This window comes from Buteo buteo, chromosome 15, assembly GCF_964188355.1.
Source record: "Buteo buteo chromosome 15, bButBut1.hap1.1, whole genome shotgun sequence".
Classification (NCBI taxonomy): domain Eukaryota; kingdom Metazoa; phylum Chordata; class Aves; order Accipitriformes; family Accipitridae; genus Buteo; species Buteo buteo.
In genome coordinates this window covers 7,042,734-7,065,983 of record NC_134185.1, presented here as the reverse complement: position 1 = coordinate 7,065,983, position 23,250 = coordinate 7,042,734, and the positions used below count along the sequence as shown (strand labels likewise).

At 36.8% G+C, this 23,250-nt stretch overlaps 1 protein-coding gene across 1 annotated transcript in view; it reads left to right on the top strand.

The window, feature by feature from the left end:
- Positions 1 to 2,101: 2,101 nt before the first annotated feature.
- IMPG1 (interphotoreceptor matrix proteoglycan 1) overlaps positions 2,102 to 23,250 on the top strand; it is a 59,356-nt gene continuing 38,207 nt past the window's right edge. Inside the window, exons 1-5 of the mRNA XM_075046350.1 lie at positions 2,102 to 2,168; positions 14,396 to 14,629; positions 19,425 to 19,591; positions 19,804 to 19,832; positions 22,361 to 22,428. Coding sequence (XP_074902451.1) covers positions 2,102 to 2,168; positions 14,396 to 14,629; positions 19,425 to 19,591; positions 19,804 to 19,832; positions 22,361 to 22,428 — 565 coding nt within the window. The remainder of the gene's footprint in view (positions 2,169 to 14,395; positions 14,630 to 19,424; positions 19,592 to 19,803; positions 19,833 to 22,360; positions 22,429 to 23,250) is intronic.

Below are 23,250 nucleotides of genomic sequence, written 5' to 3'. Positions count from 1 at the left end.
TGTGGTGTGTTCAAGGATTGTTCCTGTTCCTTTATCTCTGAAAGATAAGAGTATGTTTTATTAAATGTTTGTCTTCTGCAACATGTGAAGAGCTCAAAAATATGTTTTTAAATGAAAACTTTGATAAAGGATTTCTGATTCCTGGCACAGGTTTCACTAACAAGTCTCTGCATAGTAATTAAGTAAATCTCTTTATTGCACATTTTCAAAATGTAGTCTGATGCTTAAATTAGATTCCTAATGGAATTAAAGGATCACATTCCTACCAAATTCCATAGGGAGTTTGGTACCTAGGGTGCTCTGAGGAAATAATCTGACTTTCGCCAATCCCATACTTTCAGATGTCACCAGAAACAGCAGATTCCACCACCCTCAGAAAAATTACTTACATTTCCAATTGCTGCAGATTGAGAGCTGAAGCAACTAAAAATCAGATAACATACTGGGGGGAACTTCATCTTTCAACTATAATATGCTTATAAATGCTTGCTAAAGCTTAGCTGGTTCGTAGGGGTAGCACTTATATGACCACAGTATATACCATATGATTATGATATATAAAATATGTAAAGACAAATAATGTTACTGTTAAAGAATAATCCTTATGTAATACTCAAATTTTCTCCAGTAGAAATCCTGATCATCTCCACTGTTGTTTTGGATTGTGTTACTGGCAAGGTGTTCCTAATTTGGTTTGTTAGAACAATAAATCAATGTGCATGAAACAATATCTATAAAGCATTAAAACAAGCACTGAAAATCAGAAAAAGGTTGTGAAAATTTTAAAAAGCAGATCTTGTTTGGTCCCAGCCCAATCTCTCTCTGTACTAGCTGGTCTGAGTAGTTAAAATTAGGCAATCTCGTAAAGGGGGGGAGGTTACCATTGTTTAAATCCTACGTAAAAATAGAATACTGATTGGGTTCAACCAAAGGTTATTCTTAGTCTTCTGGGGTTGACTTGTACTTACAGATTCTTGCTGCCAGTTTAGATACTTCCTATGTTAAAGCACAGTCGCACAAAAATCTCTAAGGGGGACGGACCATTGCAAATGCCCACCTGGTAGCTTTTTTAGGTGTAATGCAACAGTAAAAACCATTCTGGAAAATAAAAAGTAAGTATGGAACATTTACACATGCCAAATATGTAACAGGAACAGTTATTTGGGAAACTGGAACAGAGCTATTTGAAAAGTATATTCACTCACTGCCAATTTTTGGCCTGGTTATAGCTATATGCTTGAGACAGCACATCCCACCACCGTTTCTTACTCTCCCTCTATGCAGCACCTTCCCTTCCCCACTTGCGGTTTGGCATCAGATTGTGCCAGCCCTGAACACTGCTGCAATTTACTGCTGAGTCATCATTTCACTGCTGTCACAGAACATCATCATCACTGCTTGGATAGGAATATTGCAACAGCAACCTTTTGGTATGAGAAGAGAGAGAGGCTTCCAAGACATATGCAGTGGAAAAGCTGAGTATAGTATGTTCTTTCAGACAAAGCTGTCTTCTTCTTCAAAGGAAGTTCCCTGAGTTTTATGATCACTCATTTGGAAATAGCACAATTAGCTCTCCCCATGATTTCGCCTCCGCTCACATGCTGTACCTCCGGAATGCCCAAAGGATCAATGTTCGAAGGCGATGGGCACTAGAAGAGACTTCCGTTGTTTATCATGGTGCTCCTGAAGTCTTCTGGGGTTGACAGATGCTGCTCCAGAAGGTTAATAAGATGAAGAAAGCTCCTCCAGCTGGACCGTAAGACGGATTATGTCTGAGCAGCAGATAAACAGATTATTCCAGAAACAGACACTGCTTTTTTTTAAAACTTCGTCACTCTTGTCTTACCACTCCAGTCCCCCAGGCTAGAAGTGTGTGCGTTGGAGGGGTTTGTCCAGCTCTTGCATTCTGGCACCTGTTGCATGCACTCTTTGCTTAGTTGCAATTCAATGCAGTCCAAGGCTGGGGACACCTGAAAAATAATAAGAGGGAAGACATTTGGGGATTTTAGTTCTTTAAGAAAACAAAATTCTTCTACTTGACCTAAGTATTGTTATTTCCTGCATGATTGATCTTGAAAACTGTGAATGATCAATAGACAGCATGCATTTGAAAACTGGATTAATATTTTTGATCATTTGCCTTGCTCTCCAAGTTCAGGGAAGCAGAGGTAAGTTCATATATTAAAGGTTTATATGAATTTACAATGCATATGTTGGAAAAAATAAACTGAAAGATCAGGGTATTTTCACATTACAGAATTCTTTGTTTGGAATTCGGTGTTTTGACAATTCAGCTAGAGACCGCACAGTTACTGAGATTGCTAAAAAAGTTGGAAAAGGAAACATTGGCAAGATTTCTTATATATGTTTCCCAGGTTTTACAATCTCTGTAAGAGATGCCATTTAGTTTCAATTTACCTGCATATGTTCTGTTATGGAAAAATATAATTTCAAAAACAATTATATGGAAGGGGTAAAATGAAAGAACATGTAAGTGCTGACATTGTTAAAGATGGTCTGTCATCGTAGTAAAGTATATCTTTGTATTTACTAGCCATTGTTAGAAACAACTTCAAACTTTTAGATATACAAATTCTAGAGGAATAAACCATATTGGCAAATATACAAAAAATGGCAGTACTAGTAAGGATTACTGTAGTAATAATAATTGTAACAGCTAACTATTGCTCCTTTTAAAAACATTTAAAAGTTCACAGCAATTTTAAAGCTTCTTCAGCAACAAAAAAGAAAAGATGGCAATGTGATTTTTCCCTGTTCAGTTCCATGTTCAATAGATTTAGAGCTTTGGGGAACATGTTTAATTTGGGGGGAGTTTTCTTATTAACTATTCCATCCATGCTTTGATATTCATATAACTGAATTAAAAGCCAATATTACAACTGCTTTATGCTTGCCCAAGTCAATGACCTCCTATCTTATGTCAGTCTTAGGCATTTAATTAAATGCAAAGAATGTAAAATGATAAAAGAGAAGTCTTCTCAATAGTATTTAAATATTTGTTAAAATGATGGTGTAAAATATAGTCTGCTGTCAATACTACGTTGAAAGTTTTATTTACACTTTTTTTTTTTTTGGTCTTGCTTTTCTTTGCACAGATTTTCTTTAGAAAATAAAGAACACAGTTCTTGTATCTCACTGAAATGATGTAAATTTTCTCTAGTGGACAATTACAGTACTGAAAAACCCCTGGGAAAAAGTAATGTATTAGTTAACACTAGATTTATATTGCGTTGCTCTTTGATTTTGCTTTTTAATTCCATGTAAATAGTGTCATATAATCATTAATGATATTTTGGAAATGTGGCAACAAGTGAGAGAATGGGTGATAGTTCATGTCTGACAAGAAGAAAAGTTATATCAAATGCACTGCTTTTGCATTTAAGTTGCATATTCTATGATAGAAGGAGATAGAATTAATTCCAGGTAATCTGTGCATGCTTGATGGCGTCATTACAGTCCATGTTTATAATTATGAACTGAGAAAGCGATAATGTAAAAAGTGGGGTCACACAGTTTCACCTATTGCAAATTGTGATTGTATGTTACAATACATTTCCCATAAAAGACCAGCAAAATCCTGGGAGGCTATCTTGACAGAGAGGAATACAGAACTGTATATGGTCTCCCTAAGAGATGTAGTAGAAGACTTGGTGCACAGAATGTTTATCAACACTCAGGAAACAATGACCAATGATAAACTTCACATAGCATCTTTCTTATGTAGCAGTGTTGGAATTTTCTCATTTTTGATGGCTTTCAGGGGAAAAAACATTTTTTCTATACATGCATATGAATGATAATTGGAAAAATTCCTTCCCCCCGGTTTTATAAAGTACATGTGGTATGCATAAATGCATAATAATTTTTACTGCCATGTAGTCATGCCATATATAATATTTTAAAACTACATTATCTCAAATATATGCACACAGATCTCAAAAGACTTAATGTTTGTGTTAAGAAACTTCTTTACCAGAGCAGGGATGTTTCCAGAACTGTTATTTTATGACTTAGCACTAGGGTCAGATACTTACAGAAAATATTTTCAAAAGTACACAGGCTCTGCCAATAGACTGGATACTTAGGATCATTAGTGATCCTAACAGATGATTTGAGGCTTTTATGGCTATTCAAGTGTGCAGTACATGTAAACAGTGACAGACTAGGAAATAAGAGACTAAGACATAAAATACTCCCATCTTAAAAGAAAAAAAATAGAGCTAATAATCTCTAAATATTTATAGGGTTAATCAGTTGATATTTTGTTTTCCTCATGAACAAAACTATCTTAAATTAAAATTCCTGATTTGCTCACATCTATATTTAACAAAAAATGCATTAACAAAAGTGGGGCTTGCTGGGTAATGTCTTTTGGTCCTTCTTCCTCGTCCCTATTTTAGGACCAAAAGAGTCCTTTTCCCAGACATTTGGAGGCTGTCAAGGAGCACCTCCAATTCTACAGTAAACAAACAGGAAACTGTAGGGAACAAAATAAAGACTTTAGAGGGAGAGTGTTTATCTTTGGCCATGACTAGTGCCAGAATCCAGGAAATGACCTCAGGACTTGAACTCACACAAACTGGCTCTAACAATGGGAAGGGAAAGTGAGGGGCATAAAACCTTTGCAATGGCAAAAAATCTATGCACAAAATATGGCAGTAGAATAATTTTTAACTGTTGAATTGTAAACCACTGAAACCCAGAATAACTAGCAAAACACAAAGGAGCTTTGAACTCTCAAAACTATACATTGATGCTGGGTACATCCTAGCACTTGATACTGAAAATGTAAGGGAACCAGAGAGCCTTCAAGGCTGTTTAGTGTTATTTTTTATTCAGCAAGCAAATATCTGCTATTTACTCAGCCATTCTTTAGGACACAAAGGCTTTGTGTGTGCTCTATGAAACAATTTTAATTCATTCTGACTTAGTCCTTCCCGCTCGGCTGTTCCAATTCAGCAATGTGTTGCAGATCTTCATTACTATAATTGCCCTTGAAAAAAGGGTTAAGCAAACTTGTGCCAAAGGGAAAGGGAAGTCAAAGAGCATAAAGCTTCAAAGAAAGAAAGAAGAAAAAGACATCTGCTTTTTGCACTAAGATTATTTTTTGCTTTCATCCATAAAATAAGAATTACCAAGTTAAAGTTAGTTTTCCTGGTTATGCTTATAAACAAATGAAAAGTAAACCCTTTTTTCACCCCCTCCTAAACAAATGTAACACTGGATCATATGTGGGTTTTAATCTTATCTATTTCCTGGCTAAAAGCCAAACTTGAATAAAAATACTACAATATTGTTGCTGCATCTTAAAGATTAATTCCAGATATAATCATACCCATACCATAGTGATTAGTGAACTATATGTGAATGAACAGTTAGATGTGTGGGATTTTTTCTCTGAAAATACCTGTGGACAAGATGATTACTATTCATAATAAAAGGTTTTCTCCCTCTACAGGACATTAATTTACAGGCTACAATAAAGTAGCTACAATAAATCTTAACCTGCTAGAAATCCAGATTATTGTTTATGCTATTCTTCATTTCTCAGCTAATTGTGGTGTCCTAGTGGCTTCAGCAGTGCAGCAAGCGATATGGCCAACATTCATCAGATGTAGCAAACACACTATCTTCTTCCCAGAAGGAAAACTACTGCATTTTGATGCTTTAAAATATTTTAAATATATGTTTTCTCCTCTGCTTTTGTACCTCTGTCCTATTCCCAGTCCTTTGGGGATTAAAATGAGTCTTCTGCTCATTCTCTATCACACAATTCTTCAATTTTTATCAGGAATTAGGTGCACTCTTCTGCACATTCCATGTGCTTTGCACTTTGCAAGCCCAGCTGTGTTTCAATTTCTTCCCCTTAGGAACATGTGATATTGAACAACACACTTCCTAAAAAGAAATATCTATCTGTCTGCTTGTATATACATATATACTGGCATTTAGTCACTATCAGCCACTATTTACTGGACAGACACCTGTTACCTGAAATACAGTTTTAGTGGGTATGTTCCAGGTATACCTTTCATATGTGAGTCAACACAGATCATAGAAGCCCCAGCAGTTTCAGGTAGGAAGCAGTAGTGCATTCATCTTTCATTTTGTGATTTTGTCATTACAGCACAAAATGAAGACAGATCTAATCCAGTTCCTTTCTCTTTCCTCCTCTCCCTCAAAACTAGATGAATTTCATCTAGCTCAGAAGTTGGCCATGCTTAGAGCAAGGAATTGGACTAGGTGACTTCCAGGTGTCCTCCCAACCTAACTTGGTCTATGCAGCTTGACATATAACTAAGTTAGGTAAGGTTAAGCCCAAGTCACTCTCTGTCAAAATGAGATGGTGTCAATTAGCCAGAGACTGTAGATTGTATTGCAGGATGAGCACCCCTAAACTGTGAGTAAAATTGACCAGTTCCCATTACACATGTTCAAGCAGAGAGATGACACTGTGGCTTCTGGCTCCTGGAAGCTTTCTCATATGCCAACCATCCTAATTGTCATCATATTTTAATATGGTTACATCAATAAGCCCATTCTGCACTGCAACTCTGACTCACACCATCAGAATCGTTGAAATGTTGATATACATAGCAAAATATCATAGGAACTTGAACTTATGCTATCTCACTGACTTTCTCAGAGGATGGCTGTATGTCTTGAGTAAGATTGATTAGGAAATGAATAGCAGAGGTGCTCAAGTGAGTGTTTCATCACTGCAGATTGGACGCACCCCTCCAAGAAGTACTCAAACATTTGAAGCATTTTCTTGCATCCTTTGATGTAAACCGTATCAGGTAACAGAAGAGCATTTCAGGTCAAATGCTTCTAAGATGGCCAAGGAAACACAAATATATATATATATGTTTCATATGTCAACATTAAAACCAACCATTCTTTAATGGTGTTTCTAGTCTGGGTCCTGACCCTTAAGCAGACTGTTACAGGATTCAGATGTTGGCAGTGAAACAATAGATGGCCTTTGATATTTTCTGCGAATTCCAGCAGCAGCGGTTAGTAGAGTTGATGAATAACAAGGAGGATCCTCCACCAGAACTGGCACTTATCTGTCTGAAAGAGATGGTATATATTTCTACCTTAAATGAGACACATGATGTGAAGGAAAACATGAGTTTCCTGTGATGCTCTTTCAGGTAGGAAGGAAATGTATCAAAATCACATGTGTTGACTCATAAAGCTTTCAGCATGTTCAATATTTGTGGTAGGTACAGACTGCATTTATCGTGAACGTGGATTCATTTTTAGTCAGTATATGACAACTATATTCACAAAAGCAGGAGGATCTTACCAGTGACTTATTATGTTTCCTGCTCTCATCTATAATAGGTATATAATTTAGCATAGTTATTTTGCCATGAATTGTATAGTTAGCATAATTCAAAGATGTTACCAAATTGTGTATTTAGAGAGAGAGAAAAAATGATATTTGTCTGTCATAAGGCCTAAACATAAATTTCATAAGAATTGTTTCAAATTACCTTCTTATCTTTCTTTCTGAAGTTGGTTGATTTAACAGTTGTGTTTCTCCACTTGGCATAGAAAACCACACAGATTTGAGTGAATATCTGGGAGGAGGGGAACAGCTGAGGGATTATGATACCTATTTTAGTTTCTCAATGTTACCTACCTACAGAAATTAAATTCTTCACACTTAATGAAATTCCAAAGCACATTTGTTGCTGACAACAGTGATCTTTGGTAAATTCAGGTTAATTTAAAGGGTTCTGCAAAAGAACTGTTATCTAATGCTATCTCCTAGCTTTGAATGTAACACCATTAAAACAAGAAGTTTTGGGGGTTTTATTAAAATTCAGACATTTACTACTGTCATTGCTATAACATATATTTCCAAATAATTTATCACATTCTTCTCCAGATTTATTTCCACATAAGTTCTGAGGTGTAAATTGTTTCATTATAACCAAACACTTAGTATGTTTAACATAAGGATAACAACATGAATATATCACATAAGGATTAATGGGACCCTTGCCTTATTTGAGTACTATGTTAACAGTAACTAAATTCTTCATCTTCCATAAATGTTTAATGGAGCACCATCATCCATTCCTGCCAAGAAGCAGGTTTTATGAAAACCCGCCACTTTCCTGAATTCTTAAGGAGGAAAATCCTTGGCACAGATCTAATTCATAACAAGAACATAGTCTTTAAAATGCTAAAAATCACAGAACTTACCTTTTAAGCAGGAGCCTGGAGCTGCTCTCCTGTGTCATAGAGAGCTTGAGCACAGCTTGTGCACATGTGCAGGTGACATTTTGTCATGCTGAATCCAAGCAAGAGATACAGGGATCAGATATACTTTGTCTTCAATACAAAGTCCCCATTGTACCTTTGTGGTACTTGTGCAGGAAGTTTGCTAGTGAACACCAGCAGCTGAACACAAGGTCTTCCAAGCTGGAGGACTGGATTTGGGCCACATAGCTCTTTGTCATGATTAGCTACCCAGGCATCATTCCATGTTACTATTTAGTGACATTTAAGAATGGCATTCACACAAGCCAACATACCAAACACGAATTACCACATTCATAATTGCCAATATTAATTTTGAGGAATTAAAATTAATTACTTTTAATATAAATGCCTTAGCACTCTTCCTTTCTTTTAGGAACACGGGCATTCTCCTCTGGCCAGTGTTCACCTTCTTCTGAAGCTAGGCATCAATGTCAGCTCCTTCTCTTTCAGCAAAACACCCCCACAGTAGTGGATACTGCCCTCTTACCCAGCAGCTTACTAGCTAAGTGCACTAAACCTGAAGAAGTGAGATCCATACTGAGTTCTCTCCTGTGCCTCTGCTACCCCAGTTAGCTCCCAGACAAGACCCACTATCCACCAGGATACAGCAACTGTTGAGGTTGAGTCCCCTCAGCAATTCCTCTCAAAGTTCTTTCACTGTGTGCGTTAAAAAATATATTGGACCCAAAGTCAAGTACAAGTAAGACATATAATCCTGTGTTTAAGGGCACAGAGCTCTCAGAGATGACCTGAGCAGATTAAATATTAGTATTAAGTTTTCTAATATGGGATTCCATACTCTCACGTTTTTAAAGTTGTGAGCCTTCACGGTTGTGAAACCAAGCTTGAAAATCTAATGCAAACACAGTCAGAGCTACAGTGTCTGACAAAGCATTGGCAAAGCAGCCCCAAACACCAGCAAGAGTGCAAGGAAAGGGCCTCTACTTCCACATCTGCATGGGAAGATAGAGGTTGTTGCATGCTTCTCTGGGAGAAGATAGATGCTGCTCCTAGTACTCGTATGGAGGATCTACGCTGCATTAGATGATAAAGCCATGCCATATTTTAATCTGTCCCTGCTCATCTAAGCCCCTTCAATCCAGTCAGACCCTTCCCATGCAACTGCGACTGAGACATTGTGACATAAAAAAAGATTTAAAAAGGAATAGAAGGAGAGAATATGTCATGGCCACCCTGTCTGTCACTGGCAAGTGCCATTAGAATTTGGGGTCCTCACTACTCCCATGACAGGAGGACCCTGCCTCTACGTGAAGTCTAGGATATTACCCCTCTTTGTACTTTCTATGCTCCATCTGGTGTTTACATTGATCAGCCCTTTCAGAGATCTCGAGATCAACTTTCCATGACTAGTCATCCTTGCTTTTGTTACTGGTTGAATTATCAACACAGGGGCTGTTGGCCCTGCTGTATATTTAATTGGATCACAACAACACATATATAGGATCTTTGTTGAATTAACCCTCTTTGATAAGCTTTCCTTATCCTATTTCAGCAGTTCCCCTTAAATAAGCCTTGTCTTTTAACTAATAATTATTTTATTGTGCAGGCAATATGTATCATTTATCAATCAAGCATTCTTCTCTATCCTTAGAACATCCACTTATTTTTCAGGCTAATCTGCTTTTTCATACATGTCAAACCTCATGATTACTTTAATGATGAATTATTCAGACTTCAACAGTTTTGTCCTGATGTCACCTTGAATTTTGCTCCTGAAACCTTTAGCTACCATATTTTAAATTCTTCTTTTTGTATACAATGACATCTTAATTTTCTAAGGTCAAATAAAACTAAAAGTTTTACATTTTAGTAAATTATTTTCAAATTAATGCTCTAGGTAAATGTTCCTACACAGAGATTGCCTACATTGCTGAAAAAAACCCAAACAACCCCCACCAAAACTGGAGTCCTCCAAAAACTGATACTATTAACAGCTAGAAATTAATAAAGCTGTGCAGAAAAGCATCCACTACAGTTATACAAAAAGGTATGAATACAAGCTGCTTCCTCCTGTGTTTATAAAACAAAAAAAAAAAACCAAAAATAATGTTGACCAATTATCTGAATGGTTTTAAACTCTTTTTTTCCTAGAATCCAGTTAAATAATGATGCACTTTTCCTTTTTCATCATGCAGATTATTAAAAACACATAGGAACTCTCACCTTTGAAATCTATTTCTCCTCCCTTGGTTTTTTAGTGAGCATATAAATTTGATAACGCAGGCCTCAAGAGACACAAGGCCTGCCCTAATTCTGAGGATTTCAGATTTATAGTTTGAGACATGAATACCATTTATCTGCCAGAAAACAAAACCTGAAGAACAGTACTATGCGCTTGAGAGGTCTGAATGGATGTCAAAGCATTTTGATTAGGTCCCATATGAAAAAGATTGCTATATCATATTTTGAAAATTGCTTTATCATATTTTGAAAATCTTTTGTTATATTTGTCTAAGTTCAGGGCTAGAGGTCAGGGACTCCAAATTTTAATGATGGCTGACAGTGGCTCTGTAGATCATCTTGGTAAAACTACCTTAACTTTTTTCCTCAAGTATGCCACCTGGAAAATGGGGACAATGATGCAGGTTCTTACATGTGAGAATAAAGGAGAGTTACAGCGTTGTTTAAGGCACCTTGGAGATTAAGCTAACGTACAATAAAATTTCACCAGACTTTGACAGTTATCTCTCCTTCTGCCCTAGAACTATCAAAGAAAACGAAAAATCTTAGACATACCTTTTAAAGGTAAAACTGACACAGTCACCTTTGTGAAACAATGGAGTTAAATAAAAAAAAGTCAAATTGGGCACGGTAAACACTAAATATATTAATTGCATAAGTTTGTTCCAGAAAGGAGAATGAGAACCAAAAAAAATTACAAAAATTATTTATTTTAAGAAAAGTAAATCAGCCTAGTATTATTGGGATTTTTTACGTGATCAAATGATGCACCCCGTAAAATTTGCACCATTCCAGTTTACACAATTACTATGTTGCATGGTAAAATGAAAAGGGATCAGCTAATATATATGGGTTCAACTTCATAACAGCACAGGTCTTTTTAGATTAGTTTTTTCAACTGAGGACACTGAAAGCAAAGCATCTAAAAAGTTGTAGATGGAGGCATACTACAGCAAAGTATATGGCTGAACCATCTGGGAGCCTTAGGTAAAAATTTCTCAGTTCAGAATTTCCACAGACACAGAAGAAAGCACAGGTCTGAGGAATTGTGAACAAATAATGTTTGTACCAGAAGACAGGTTTTCTTCCATTCATCTCTTAGGCAATAAGTATTGGACAACCATGTCAAGAGAGGGGCCAATGCTTTTTCCAATTCAAGTTTTGTTTAAGTTTAGTAAAACAGTGATTTCAAGAACTGATGGTAATAAAAGTTACTCTAGTAAGGGAAATTTACTAACCACAAGATATAAATGAAATTAAACCTATTACAATAAGCATACGTAAGCAACAGATCCCTCCCACAAAAAAAAAAAGTGGAACTGAAGGGAAAGAATGAAAAGAGAAAAATATTTATACCTACCCTGAATAGACTAGCAGAACAGTGATAACTGGAAGCAGAAAATGTATGGTTACTTTCTCAGACTGAAAAGCCCAAATAGTGACCCTAACACAGAGAGACTGAAATCATTACAACAATCATTGGAGAAGAATCTCCTCTGTCAGTCTTATTAATAGTATAATTCTTAATTCAAGTTAATGACTTAGGGATAAATCCTGGGGAAGAAGCAAATCCTTCAAGAAAGGCCTCTGCTCCATACAAAAGCTATCAAAGAGCTTAGTGACAAAATCCTCTGCCCCAGTTGGTCAGACTGGCTGGGCAGCTGGTCTATCGCAGTTAATATACCTTGTAAAAGGTAATAGACTTACAACTGGCTACTTTCCATGTAGATTTTTGGTATTTTCTTCTAGAGGATTTCAGGGGTCTGCTTTGAGATTTCAATGGAATTGAATCTTTTGCTCTCACCCCATATATCATTAAAATAATTCAGTGTCTCAGCTGATCCACTGTTTGGCCACTTGTGGTTTCTGATGGACTCAAAGCCATGTTTTCATAAGGGAAATTCCTTTTATGCAGTTTATGGTTCATGACCTGACATTACTGTGGAAAAATTATTTCCATTTTATTTAATGACAAACACTATATGACTGCATCATCATTTTAAATTACCTTGCAACAATTAGACAGTTATAGGCCTACAGGTTGCTGCCTCTGGCATGCTTTACAAAGCGATATCACCTGTTGCCTTCATTGTATGACCTCCTGCCTTTCACACAATATTCATTATAGTGAAGCAGTCAACTTTTTTCCATTTTTTACTTCAAGTACTACTCTTTTTGTAACAGTATGCTTTTCAATTATTTTTCTTTCATCATTTATCTGCCCACTTTTCTTTAAGCATTTAATTAACTCAGTTCCAAATTGTCAAGATAATGTGTTTTTACCTTCCTTATTTTCTCTTGATTTGCCTAAGAACATGATAATTAGTGTTTGTTATATGCAGCACGACATTTCTTCTTTCTCCAGCAAACTGATAATTTTTTACTCTTAATTTTTTTGATGGTATTACTCTCCCTGAACTTGTTCCTTTTGAACCCTGCTATTTCCTTTTATTCTTCCTTTACAAGTTTTTAAACCATTCTTCAAAGCAATTTTTTTAGTTGATTCATCAGCATATACATATATGAGGTCTTTCTTACATTTTCTCCCTTGAAGTTTTCCAATTATCTACAAATTTTACACTTTTCTTTCAAAACAGCTCTTTCAAAACGTCTTTTATTCTGTTTACATTTTTCTTTATTTTTCATCTGTAATGACTGTATCAAATGTATGAAAATGCAACCAAAAAAAGGTATTTCCAAATTAACCTTAACGTCTTTATTAATATGTATACAAAATTTTGGAAGATAATCTAAAAGATACTAATTGCTCCTTTCACACAATCCTGCAAAATGCTGTATTTCAGCTCTTTTAAATGTGTTCCTTATATGCTATTTTTATCATTAACATTTTTACATTAAATTTAGCTGCTATGTCATGTAATACTGCATCACAAATACTTAGGAAGTGGAACCAAATGAGTCCTGAATTTTTGTGTGCCTTTAATATGGGGGTTCCTATGCCTGAGGCTATTTTATAACTTAATAGCTCCATAAGTAACAGTTAAGCCTAGATCTTCAATTCCCACTCACTGATTTCATTTTTTTCTACTGTAGCTGTTCCACTTTGCCAGGAATAAAGATCTATTGAGATACAATGCCACAGCATTCACACCACCTATCACCCACTGGCAAAGAAACATAATTGCAGTCTGTTCTGATTAATACTTCAGTTTATGTGAGGGAAGGGTAGAGGAGTGCACTGTGCAGTAAAAGGAGGAGACTGGAAACAGCTCTTTCTTTCCCCAAAGACAATCAAATTCCTGTTCAGCTTTTGAAAGAAAGTGTTTCAGGGTCCAGTTCTTGGGATGGGTTCAAGACTATGAACCTGATGTGAAGGGAGATGTGCCCTGAAGCCCAAAGGAAAGATAAGAATATCTCAAAAGGGTGCAGATTTAAGGTACAAATACTTCTCATTTTACTTCTAGCACAGACACCTTTTTACACTGTAAGCTGATATAGATATGCTTCACTTTCCCCAAGCTCCAGACCATTACTTAATCACTGTAGTGTAAATTTCCCTACAGGGTGATACGCTCACAAATGAGATCCTGTAGCACTAAGTTCAAGCACTTAAGTGTCCTTTGTAGATCTAACCCAAAGTCACTTTTGAAAACAAGATTTAGGGCTTCTGAAACTTTTACCCTATGTGTCCTGGGGTCATGTGTTGAGATACAAGGAAATTAGTTACCAGGTTTCTTGAGTCCCAGTTCCCCCATGTGATCACAAGATGTTTCTCCTCAGCACATTAATTCAGTCAGGGCATTGACACCAATATAACGTAACAAAAAGGGCTCTCAGGTTCATATCCATTTTCCAGACATGATCTTGCATTGGATACCTATTGCCTATGCAATGTATGCTTATGTTCATGCTTACATTTTATCTTTTCCAGAAATCCCTAATAAGATAAACCGCAGTGAAGCCAAACATCTTGCAGATGCTTCAGGGTCAGACAAAACAGAAAGAACAACAAAGAGGTCCAGAGTATCAACCATAAGGCGGATATTTGATATGGCAAAACACCGAACAAAGAGGTCATCCTTTTTCTCAACTGGTGTGAAAGTTTGCCCACAAGAATCAGTGAAGCAGATTTTAGCCAGTCACCAAGCTTACTATAGATTAAGAGGTAAGATGATGATTGTAGCATGTATTTCCTCTCTGAAAGTATTTCTTTTAATTGAGGAAACACAATAATTTTCCAGAATCTTGTTCTTTAGCTCTAGGCAGTGTATGTGACATTTGCTTTATGCTTTACTTTTACATAGACAATTAAATGTTACATGTACATCAGCATGGCTCAAGACAGATAGTTACCAGAACAGAATAAAACAGTGCACTCAAAGGACTAATGAACTCAGTTGCACAGTGTTCTGGCATGGCAGAACGTGAAGACCAAATTATGTTTGCACTACTGTGTAAAGATGTACTGCCTTTCTCAAAGTGCAGCAGGTACCATCATTGCTACTCAGAATTAATCCCACCAGCTCAAGACAAGTAATGAAACTATTCATTGGTCATTGCACAAATATGTTGGTGTAGTTGTAGTTATATAAAGTCTGTGGCAGTGTTGGTATGCTACAAACACTGAGATAATTGCCATCAGCTCATGCAAAGGCCTTAGTCTTACTTTCAGAAAGTCTAGAATGGGTTTTGTGCCCTTTCCCAATTAATTCGCTCCCTCCCCCAATTAATTCGCTCCCTTCCCAGTCCTTTCTTTACCTCCCTTGACCATAGAAAGCCTATAGAGTTACCACGCCAATTTTAGGTCCCTTGGGGGCACGGTGCAAATAGCCCCTGTTTTTTAGATTTCCTTTCTTCCTCCCTCTACCTCTCCCAGTCTTTCATTCTGTGGCTGTTCCAATTTGTATTAGAAAAATGCATATTTTTGTGCTGCAGCTAGATGGTCCAAAGCTAATTCTAAAATCTAGTCAGTACTTCTGGGATGCAAGTATCTAAGGCAACATCTACTCCCTAAATCAACTCTGCTTATCTATTTGTCCTCTATATTGGTCTCCAACCATTCACATACATTTATGTAATTTGGTCATTCCTCAGCTCTCTTTCGGGGAACCAGCTAGTTCCTTCTGAAATGAAACCTGGATGTAAAGCTGCAAAAATTTTACTCTGGCAGCTGCTTGCTATAGGCAGCATGGGCAAACTACACCAATGTCTGCAGCCATTCCTACAGATACAAGCATATTTGGTATCTGTTGTGGGACTGAATTTCAACCCAATGGGCATTAGACAGAATTGTGAAACGTGTTAAAAAGGCTGATTCAAAAAGCCTTTCTTCAATAGTAATTAATCCTGAAAGTCCCTAAAACTCACTGGCACATCCCTCAGTGGGCTGAAAACAAGCTATCCTGGGACAGTGCGGTATCTTTGACTTGAACGCAAAGAACTGCAACTATGACGTTTTCGTTTAAAAACTGATGATGACAATACTACCACCTTTGTGGAGAGCAGCACATCAGCTGGGATATTGGGCTCTGTAAACCTTGTAGTGCAAGCAGGTTTAAACTTGCATCTACTCTTTCCCAGCAGAGTGTCCTACACTCACAAAATTCTCTGAGTAGGTATCATTCAGATCTTCAGCTGAAGCTGGAGTACTTCCCCAAAAGTAAGCAAGAAAACAGATGACTGCAGCTGAATAACTTGTACACTCATTCAGAAAAAGGTGTTTCTGGTCCCTTGAATAATTGCACATTTTCCATTACAATGTCCTTCGTTAAAACCTCAGCAAATCTTTCCTTCAAGGAAAGATCAGCACCCAAGAATTCTGCCCTCCCAGCTGAGCATGCTAATTTACCTGATGAAAGGGAAAAATGAAGAAAAAAGAGTAGCAGTGAAAATGTGGTGGCGCCAGCATTATCCTTGAAGCTGTAACCGCAGTACAAGCCTTCATGAAAAGATAATCTGGTAGCCACGCTGGAGTCTTACAGCCTGTGCCTATCTGTGGGACAATCTTACCTTCATTTTGTTTTGTAGACATACCTTTAGGTCCATTCTTTTCTGTATCTAAATATACGAGACCACTTCCACCCCTCCAAGTCCCATGACATGTTTAGAACTGTAACAGCACTGTGGATTATATCTGTCCTCTAGAGAATTTTACTGCTTCCTAAGAAAAATTACACGATTTTTTTTTTACATATTACATATATTTTATGCTTTCAAGAATGAGCATACAACTCAAACCAGCTCAGATATAGGAGCTTAGACAGTTGCTATAGGATAACCTGAGTCTACTGTGACCCTATATCAACTCTGAAATAACACAGCATATCTTAAGTCGCCATGAAGGCAGTCCCTCATGCATGGAATCAGCTACAACGCCTCCTCAGCTGGCCATCTGTCATGTTTATTTGAACCCTGGTAACTGGATTACTTTTCATCAGATAGTATATCTTTATTCAGCAGTTACTGCTCAGAAAAACAGATACCAGAGAGTTGTAAGTGAGAAAAAAGATGATAGAAAGTAGCCTTAACTGCTAGCTCATAATGAATAAATCTTTTCAAAAGACAGCCTGTTCCTTTTTAATAATCTGACTACATCTGCTCCACATGCAGCTGCTCTACTGGGAGGGCAGGTCGTTCCTGAGGTATTATTGAGGTGCCCTAACACAGCTAGGTGAGTACATCCCTACAGCAAGTTTAGAGAACACCTAGAGAAACTGCACTAATTTCAGAGACACTGATATTTTAGATAATGCAGATAATTATCTCACTCTAAGTCAAAGCAGGTATCAAGTACTGACAATAAATGGCCCATCTCACAGTAATGAACTTTGCAAAGTAAAGTGCTAAGGGCAACAGCTTTTAAATTGCTAGCAAGTTTTGTTAAAATGGTTTTTCTAATATGTTTGAAAATCCCCTTCTCTAAAAGCATTTAACTTTAAACAACATATTGAAGAAGCATGTTCCTTCACCTTGAGTGAATGTACGTTATATTTTCACAAACCCAAAAATACAGATTACTTTTTTGACTAAACAATACCAGAGGAATCAACAAGTAGTGACAGAGGCAATCATCCACAAATGGGAAGGTATAGCGACAGCTGAGAAAAACTGCACTCATTCTGTTCAAAACACATTAGTTCTAGCAGCCATCGAGCCATGTTGGTGATCTTACACAACTGAGTTCACAGACCCTGCAGAGGACAACGTGTGTACGTTGATATTTCTGCAGTTAAACAGGAAAGTCCATACAGAACAGCACTTCCTGGCTGGCTCTGTGCTAGCTTGAGGATCTCTTTGGACCACTCAGGAATTTTAAACATGACTTGGGTGCAGCCAGGATTCATTCTATGTTTAGTTTGAGGCTGTGTGAAATGACTTAAGTGAAACCCAAATATTTTGGGTGTGGGGAAGGGCTGGTATCTGAAATCCAAAGACATATTAATATAGTTAGTCAGATAGGCAGTAGCTGTCTGGAGTAGGGAATAGTTTATCCTCCAGAAGCTTTCAGAAATGGTTTCAACTTACAAAAAAGAGGAGACTTCAGTAAGATGTTGGTAAAAGTACACTCAGAAGTATAGCCCCACCTGGCCATCTGTCACTCTCAAAAACTCACTTTTGCAGACATATCTAAGACCTGTGTTATCAGAATCATCAAGGGAAAGTAAACCCTATAAAGTATTTCTGAGCAGTCATTTTATAACCTAGCTGCTGCTGCTTTCTCCCCTCCCTCATATAGTCATGCATGTTATGATCCTCACTCACAGTGCTAAAGAGCAAGGTCTTTGCAGCAGGAACTTAACTTTTACAAGTTTTCCCTAGAAAATAAATCAAAAAACTGGATGCCAAGCCCAAATATGCATTCTAATGTATTTTGTAACATACTACAGGTGAACTTCACGGCTTTCTTGCATAAGGAGTGAGCCAACAGAATATGTAAAAATATTAGTCTCCATTATTATATTATGTTTTTTACATAATCTCATGTAATTAAGTCAGTTTGTATCCAGTAAATGAAACTCCCTTAGAGCCATTCCTGAATACCACCACCTCAAAATCTCCCCCACTGTCTTACTCTGTTTATGTTCATTTTCATTTCCCCAAATGATGCAGGACAATACTGTTCTCTCTGCAGCCACAGCACCTGTTGATCTTGTCTGATGTAGCATTTAAGTGGGTGATTCATCACCATGGAGGAGATTTTTAACATTGAACAGATGACTGTGTACAGCTGTGTAGAAAGGAAGGAAATCTTGTCCTTTCCAAAGGAATTTTACCTGTACTAAGTCATTCAATTTTCCAGAGGTGCTTAAAGAAACATAAAAGCATTTACCTGCTGCAGAATGTCCTTAGGATTTTGAAAAGACTAATTACATCGAAAATTTGGAATATAATCAAATCATTTTAGCCTACTACATTTAAAAAATACTTTTTCCATTTAAATATTTTGTTATATGTGTGGGGAGTATCAAAATCTTAAATATGTTCTGTTTAGCTTGTTCTATGCATAGTTAACCATACTAACGTACAAAACCTTGTATATAGTTACAATTACAATTATTCAAGTATGATGACTGCTAGATTTTTTTTTTTTCTCTACCTCCCTGTTTGGTCTCACTAGAACATCCAGTATGTATCTTTGTATGTATGTACCTTTGAGGTGAAGGAAGTGTGCTTTGTGTTTGCTCCTTATTAATGATGATGAAGTCGGGCCAAATTAATCTCCCTTTTAAAAAGAGGGGAATTAGCAATCCTTAATTCAAAGATGGTTAATCCTTCAGCATACAGGCAAATAACCATCAACTCAGAAATACCTAGAAGACCTAAATATCTAAAAATACCTAGAAGATGGACTTGTTTACTAAGTACAGTAAAATGTGTAAATCCCAAATCACTTTAAAAAGGCTTTCAAGTTTACTTATTGGTACAAAGCATCTATCCCCAGTCCCTTTCTTCTTACTCAGTCTGCCAGGAAGCTGTGTGGGAAGCCTTTCGTATTTTTCTGGATCGGATTCCTGACACTTCTGAATATCAGAACTGGGTTACTGCCTGCCAGAGGGAAACTTTCTGCATATTTGACATTGGCAAAAACTTCAGCAATTCCCAAGAGCACCTGGAAATAATCCAACGGGTAAGGATTACTGACATTTGTTTAGAAACTGGGGGAGACTTCCAAGTCCCTCCCCATCTGCTTATATAAGGGCAAAGTATTGCTCAGGAAGAGGAGGGGGCATGTGTTAGAAGGAAAACATAAAGTACAGTAAATGAAAGAGCTAACAGGCTTCTGCTCAATGGTTGGATACACCCACTAGTAAAATGCTGTTTTTCTTAATCTTTCCGCAGCGAGTAAAACATAGAACCTTCCAGGAAAGGTAAGTAGCACAAGTAGAACCTTGCCACTTGCTGTTACTGCCTTTTTTGAAAAAGATATGTGTAGATGTGTGTGGATGTGAACAGATACACAGGTAGCACTGTAGTGTATTTGGTGTGTGCTGTGAGAGATGCGTATACTGTATGTATCATAGTACACAGTAATTGAATCACAAATAATGAAGGTGGCCAAATGTCTGAGTTGCCTGTTCACTTTGACACATCATAGAATGTCTTCTTAGACTAAAGTGAGCATGAAACCCTGACAGAGACACGGCCTTGTGTTAGACTAGTGTTGATTGGGAGTGTGACAAAAGATTACCCACAATAGCTATAATTCTGAAAAGGATAGTCAGAGACCTTAACAAAAGTTTATCTGGGAGGATACATTATGCAATAATAAGAAACCTCTATGCCCTTACTTTAGCTTTCCCCTGTATTTTTAGATGTCATGATACTGTTAGCTAACGTGATGCTTTATTCCGTAAACTCTTGGAAAAAAGTATGCTCCTGGCAATGCTCAGAAGTCTGAGAATGGCAGGATTAAAGTTACAATACTGAACTCTGTCTCTCTGCATATAAATACTATAGTACAGCCAGACAAATCATTGTCCACAGTTTCTCTGATTAATGTATTATTTTTTTCCTTCAAATTTTCTTAGATTTTCAGGTGTAGCAAATAATCTTTTCCATTCATAAGTTATACTGTCTCATGATCACAGAGATCTTATGTATCTTTATTCATTATGACATGGGAACTAGAGTGTTCTTCTTTCTCAGAAATGTATTTTTAATAATGTAGGGTCTAATTAAACTCTCCTGGAATCCAAAGGGAGGTCTTTTCACTCAGTCTAGTGCAAACAGCAGCAGCAAGGCAATAAGTGAAGGGGCTGATCTCAGGGTTCTTATGCTTTATGTGAACAGTATGGTTTTCCCTAGACACAATTCAGAATGTGAAGTAAATGCTATGAAATTATTCATGTTGTACCTGGAAATAGAGGCAGCCATGGTTATACATTGTTGGAATTCACCTTTACTACTGTGTGGTTTGGGAAACATTTTGTATCTTCTGTAGATACCATGTAGAGAGATCAGTCTCCAGTTAAAGATGCAACACATTGTGAAAACATTACAAATAGTACTTTAGTTCTCACCACATGAGATAACCAGAGGATGTGGTAAATCAGGAGTTGTTCATGTTCTTTACTTAGGTTATTAAACATCTAGATTGGTCCTGTATAGAAATGCAGCCCAGCCATCTTTTCTGTCTATCCTACAAGCTTCATGTTGTCTCCATTACCACCACACTATGCATTTGCAGTGCCTTTAGTTCTTTCACTCATATCGGTTTTCACAAACACTCCACCTGTGTGCACTGCCTTAACAATAGCTATTTCTATAGAAGTTTTGAGGAATTCTATCCTCATTTATTTCCATGATAGGTCTTTTTATTTTCTGTTGTGGTTTTTTCCACGCTCTATTTAGAGCCCAAAACAACTGAAATTCTTCACCCCTCAATTTCAGGAAAGAAAAATCTCAAAATGTCACTTAGAAGATTCTTATCTATGAATCTAAATGTTTCCAAAAGCTATGAATGAATAAAAATTTGGTTTTAGAGCAGAAATTATTCTATAGCCATAACTGCAGGAACCTTGAACACATCTTTTATAAAGCGTACTTATATATACATACCACTTCTGCTTTTCAGGCAAGTTAACAGTTGCAGTTACAAAATTTATTCATCAGCACATGACTGTAAAACTTACAACAGAAAATAATATCAACAATACAAAAACAAATCCTGTGATGCAAGGCAGACAGTCTGTGTATCACACCCACCATACTCCTACTGGAGTTTTCAGCTGTCTGCCATGGGGACCATGGTAGCCATTAACCCATGAATATTACATTCAGATCCAAACATAAACATTCCTACAATTCATAATAATCTTGATCCAGGAATCTGATTTAAAACTATCATTAGTTGGAAGCATCCTTATGATATTAAAATGCAGGCTGACAACTGAAAAATAAGACCACCCATTCTCTTCTCACATTAAACCATATGAAACACCCTTGGAACTATGAAATGTCCATTGGCTGTAAAATTAGAAAGAACCCAAAGCCCAAAGCCCTCACTCACAAAGCAGACCCTGTGCACTGATTTAATCTCTGTGACTCCATCCCTCTGATTGCTTGGAGAATATCAGTCATGAAACCTCATGAGCAGACTCCTGGCAGGTTTGGTAGTCCTTGGTGGAGGAATATGTCAAATCAGTATTTTTGTTCATTGCAAGAGCAAATACCGTATTGAAGGAGAGGAAAGGAAATATATAAACTGTTGAATATAAAATATGATCTACTGTTCCATTGCCTGTTTAACCAGCTTGTCAAATATTCCATTAGTAATAACTTCTCTCATTTAAAGCACACTAAGTACTGGGGTATTTTCTACTTTTTTTTTTACACTTTTGCCATTGCCGGTACAGCATGCTGATCATTAAATCATTCATTTCTATTTGATTGATAGGAAAGATGAAATATCCACAGAGAAAACAGGTGGCAAAAAGCAGGAAGACATTCCTTCCATTTCTACAGGTAAAATCAAATCTGCTTGCTGTGCATCTGCCCATTAAATAGAATTGCTAAAACCAGTGATTCATAGATCTTAGAAAGCTGTAATTTAATGAATGCAGTAGAAGCATGACAAGTTCAGTGAAGTACAATGAAAACGCATTAGCAAAATAATCTATAAGAAGCATTTTTTTATTTCTTTACAGCATGTCTGCTACTCAAATGTAGCATTCCAGGTTTGTTTCACAGTCTTTAAATGCATATGTTTTCCTAAGTTTCACCTGTAGAGAATAGAGCTAATTTTGCTTCAGTTATAAAACAACATTTAGAGTGTCAGTTGCTGCATTTTGTTAGCCAAAATAAGCAAGCAGATGAAAATAAAGAATGACTTTAGCCAGAAAGTCACAGTGATGCCAAGATGTTAATTTGAGCAGATTATTCCAATAAGACCTACATCAACACTGTTGTGTACTACAGTTCTTTAATGCTAGAAATTTATGCAGCAATAAAAATCTGTAAATCTGAGCATTTTGGTTCAAGGAGGAAACATCCTGCACACATATTTTTATGAGGGCCAAATATGACAGAATCTTATTGACAGCAACTTCCAGCATGGTAATTTTGCTTCTAGCTGGAAAACTCTGTCAAAGCCTCTTGTTACTTTAAATTGAGCCCTAAAGAAAGGTGGCTATCATAGAGACAAAGATCTCAAATGTCAAAATCAAGGTTAGACATTTGGTGATATATAAGGCAGTATGACAGGAAATTATCAAATCTTATTTAATTCACACAATTTCATTTATGCATAGTCAGTGCCATTTTTGCCTTCAGTCACAGACATGCAAC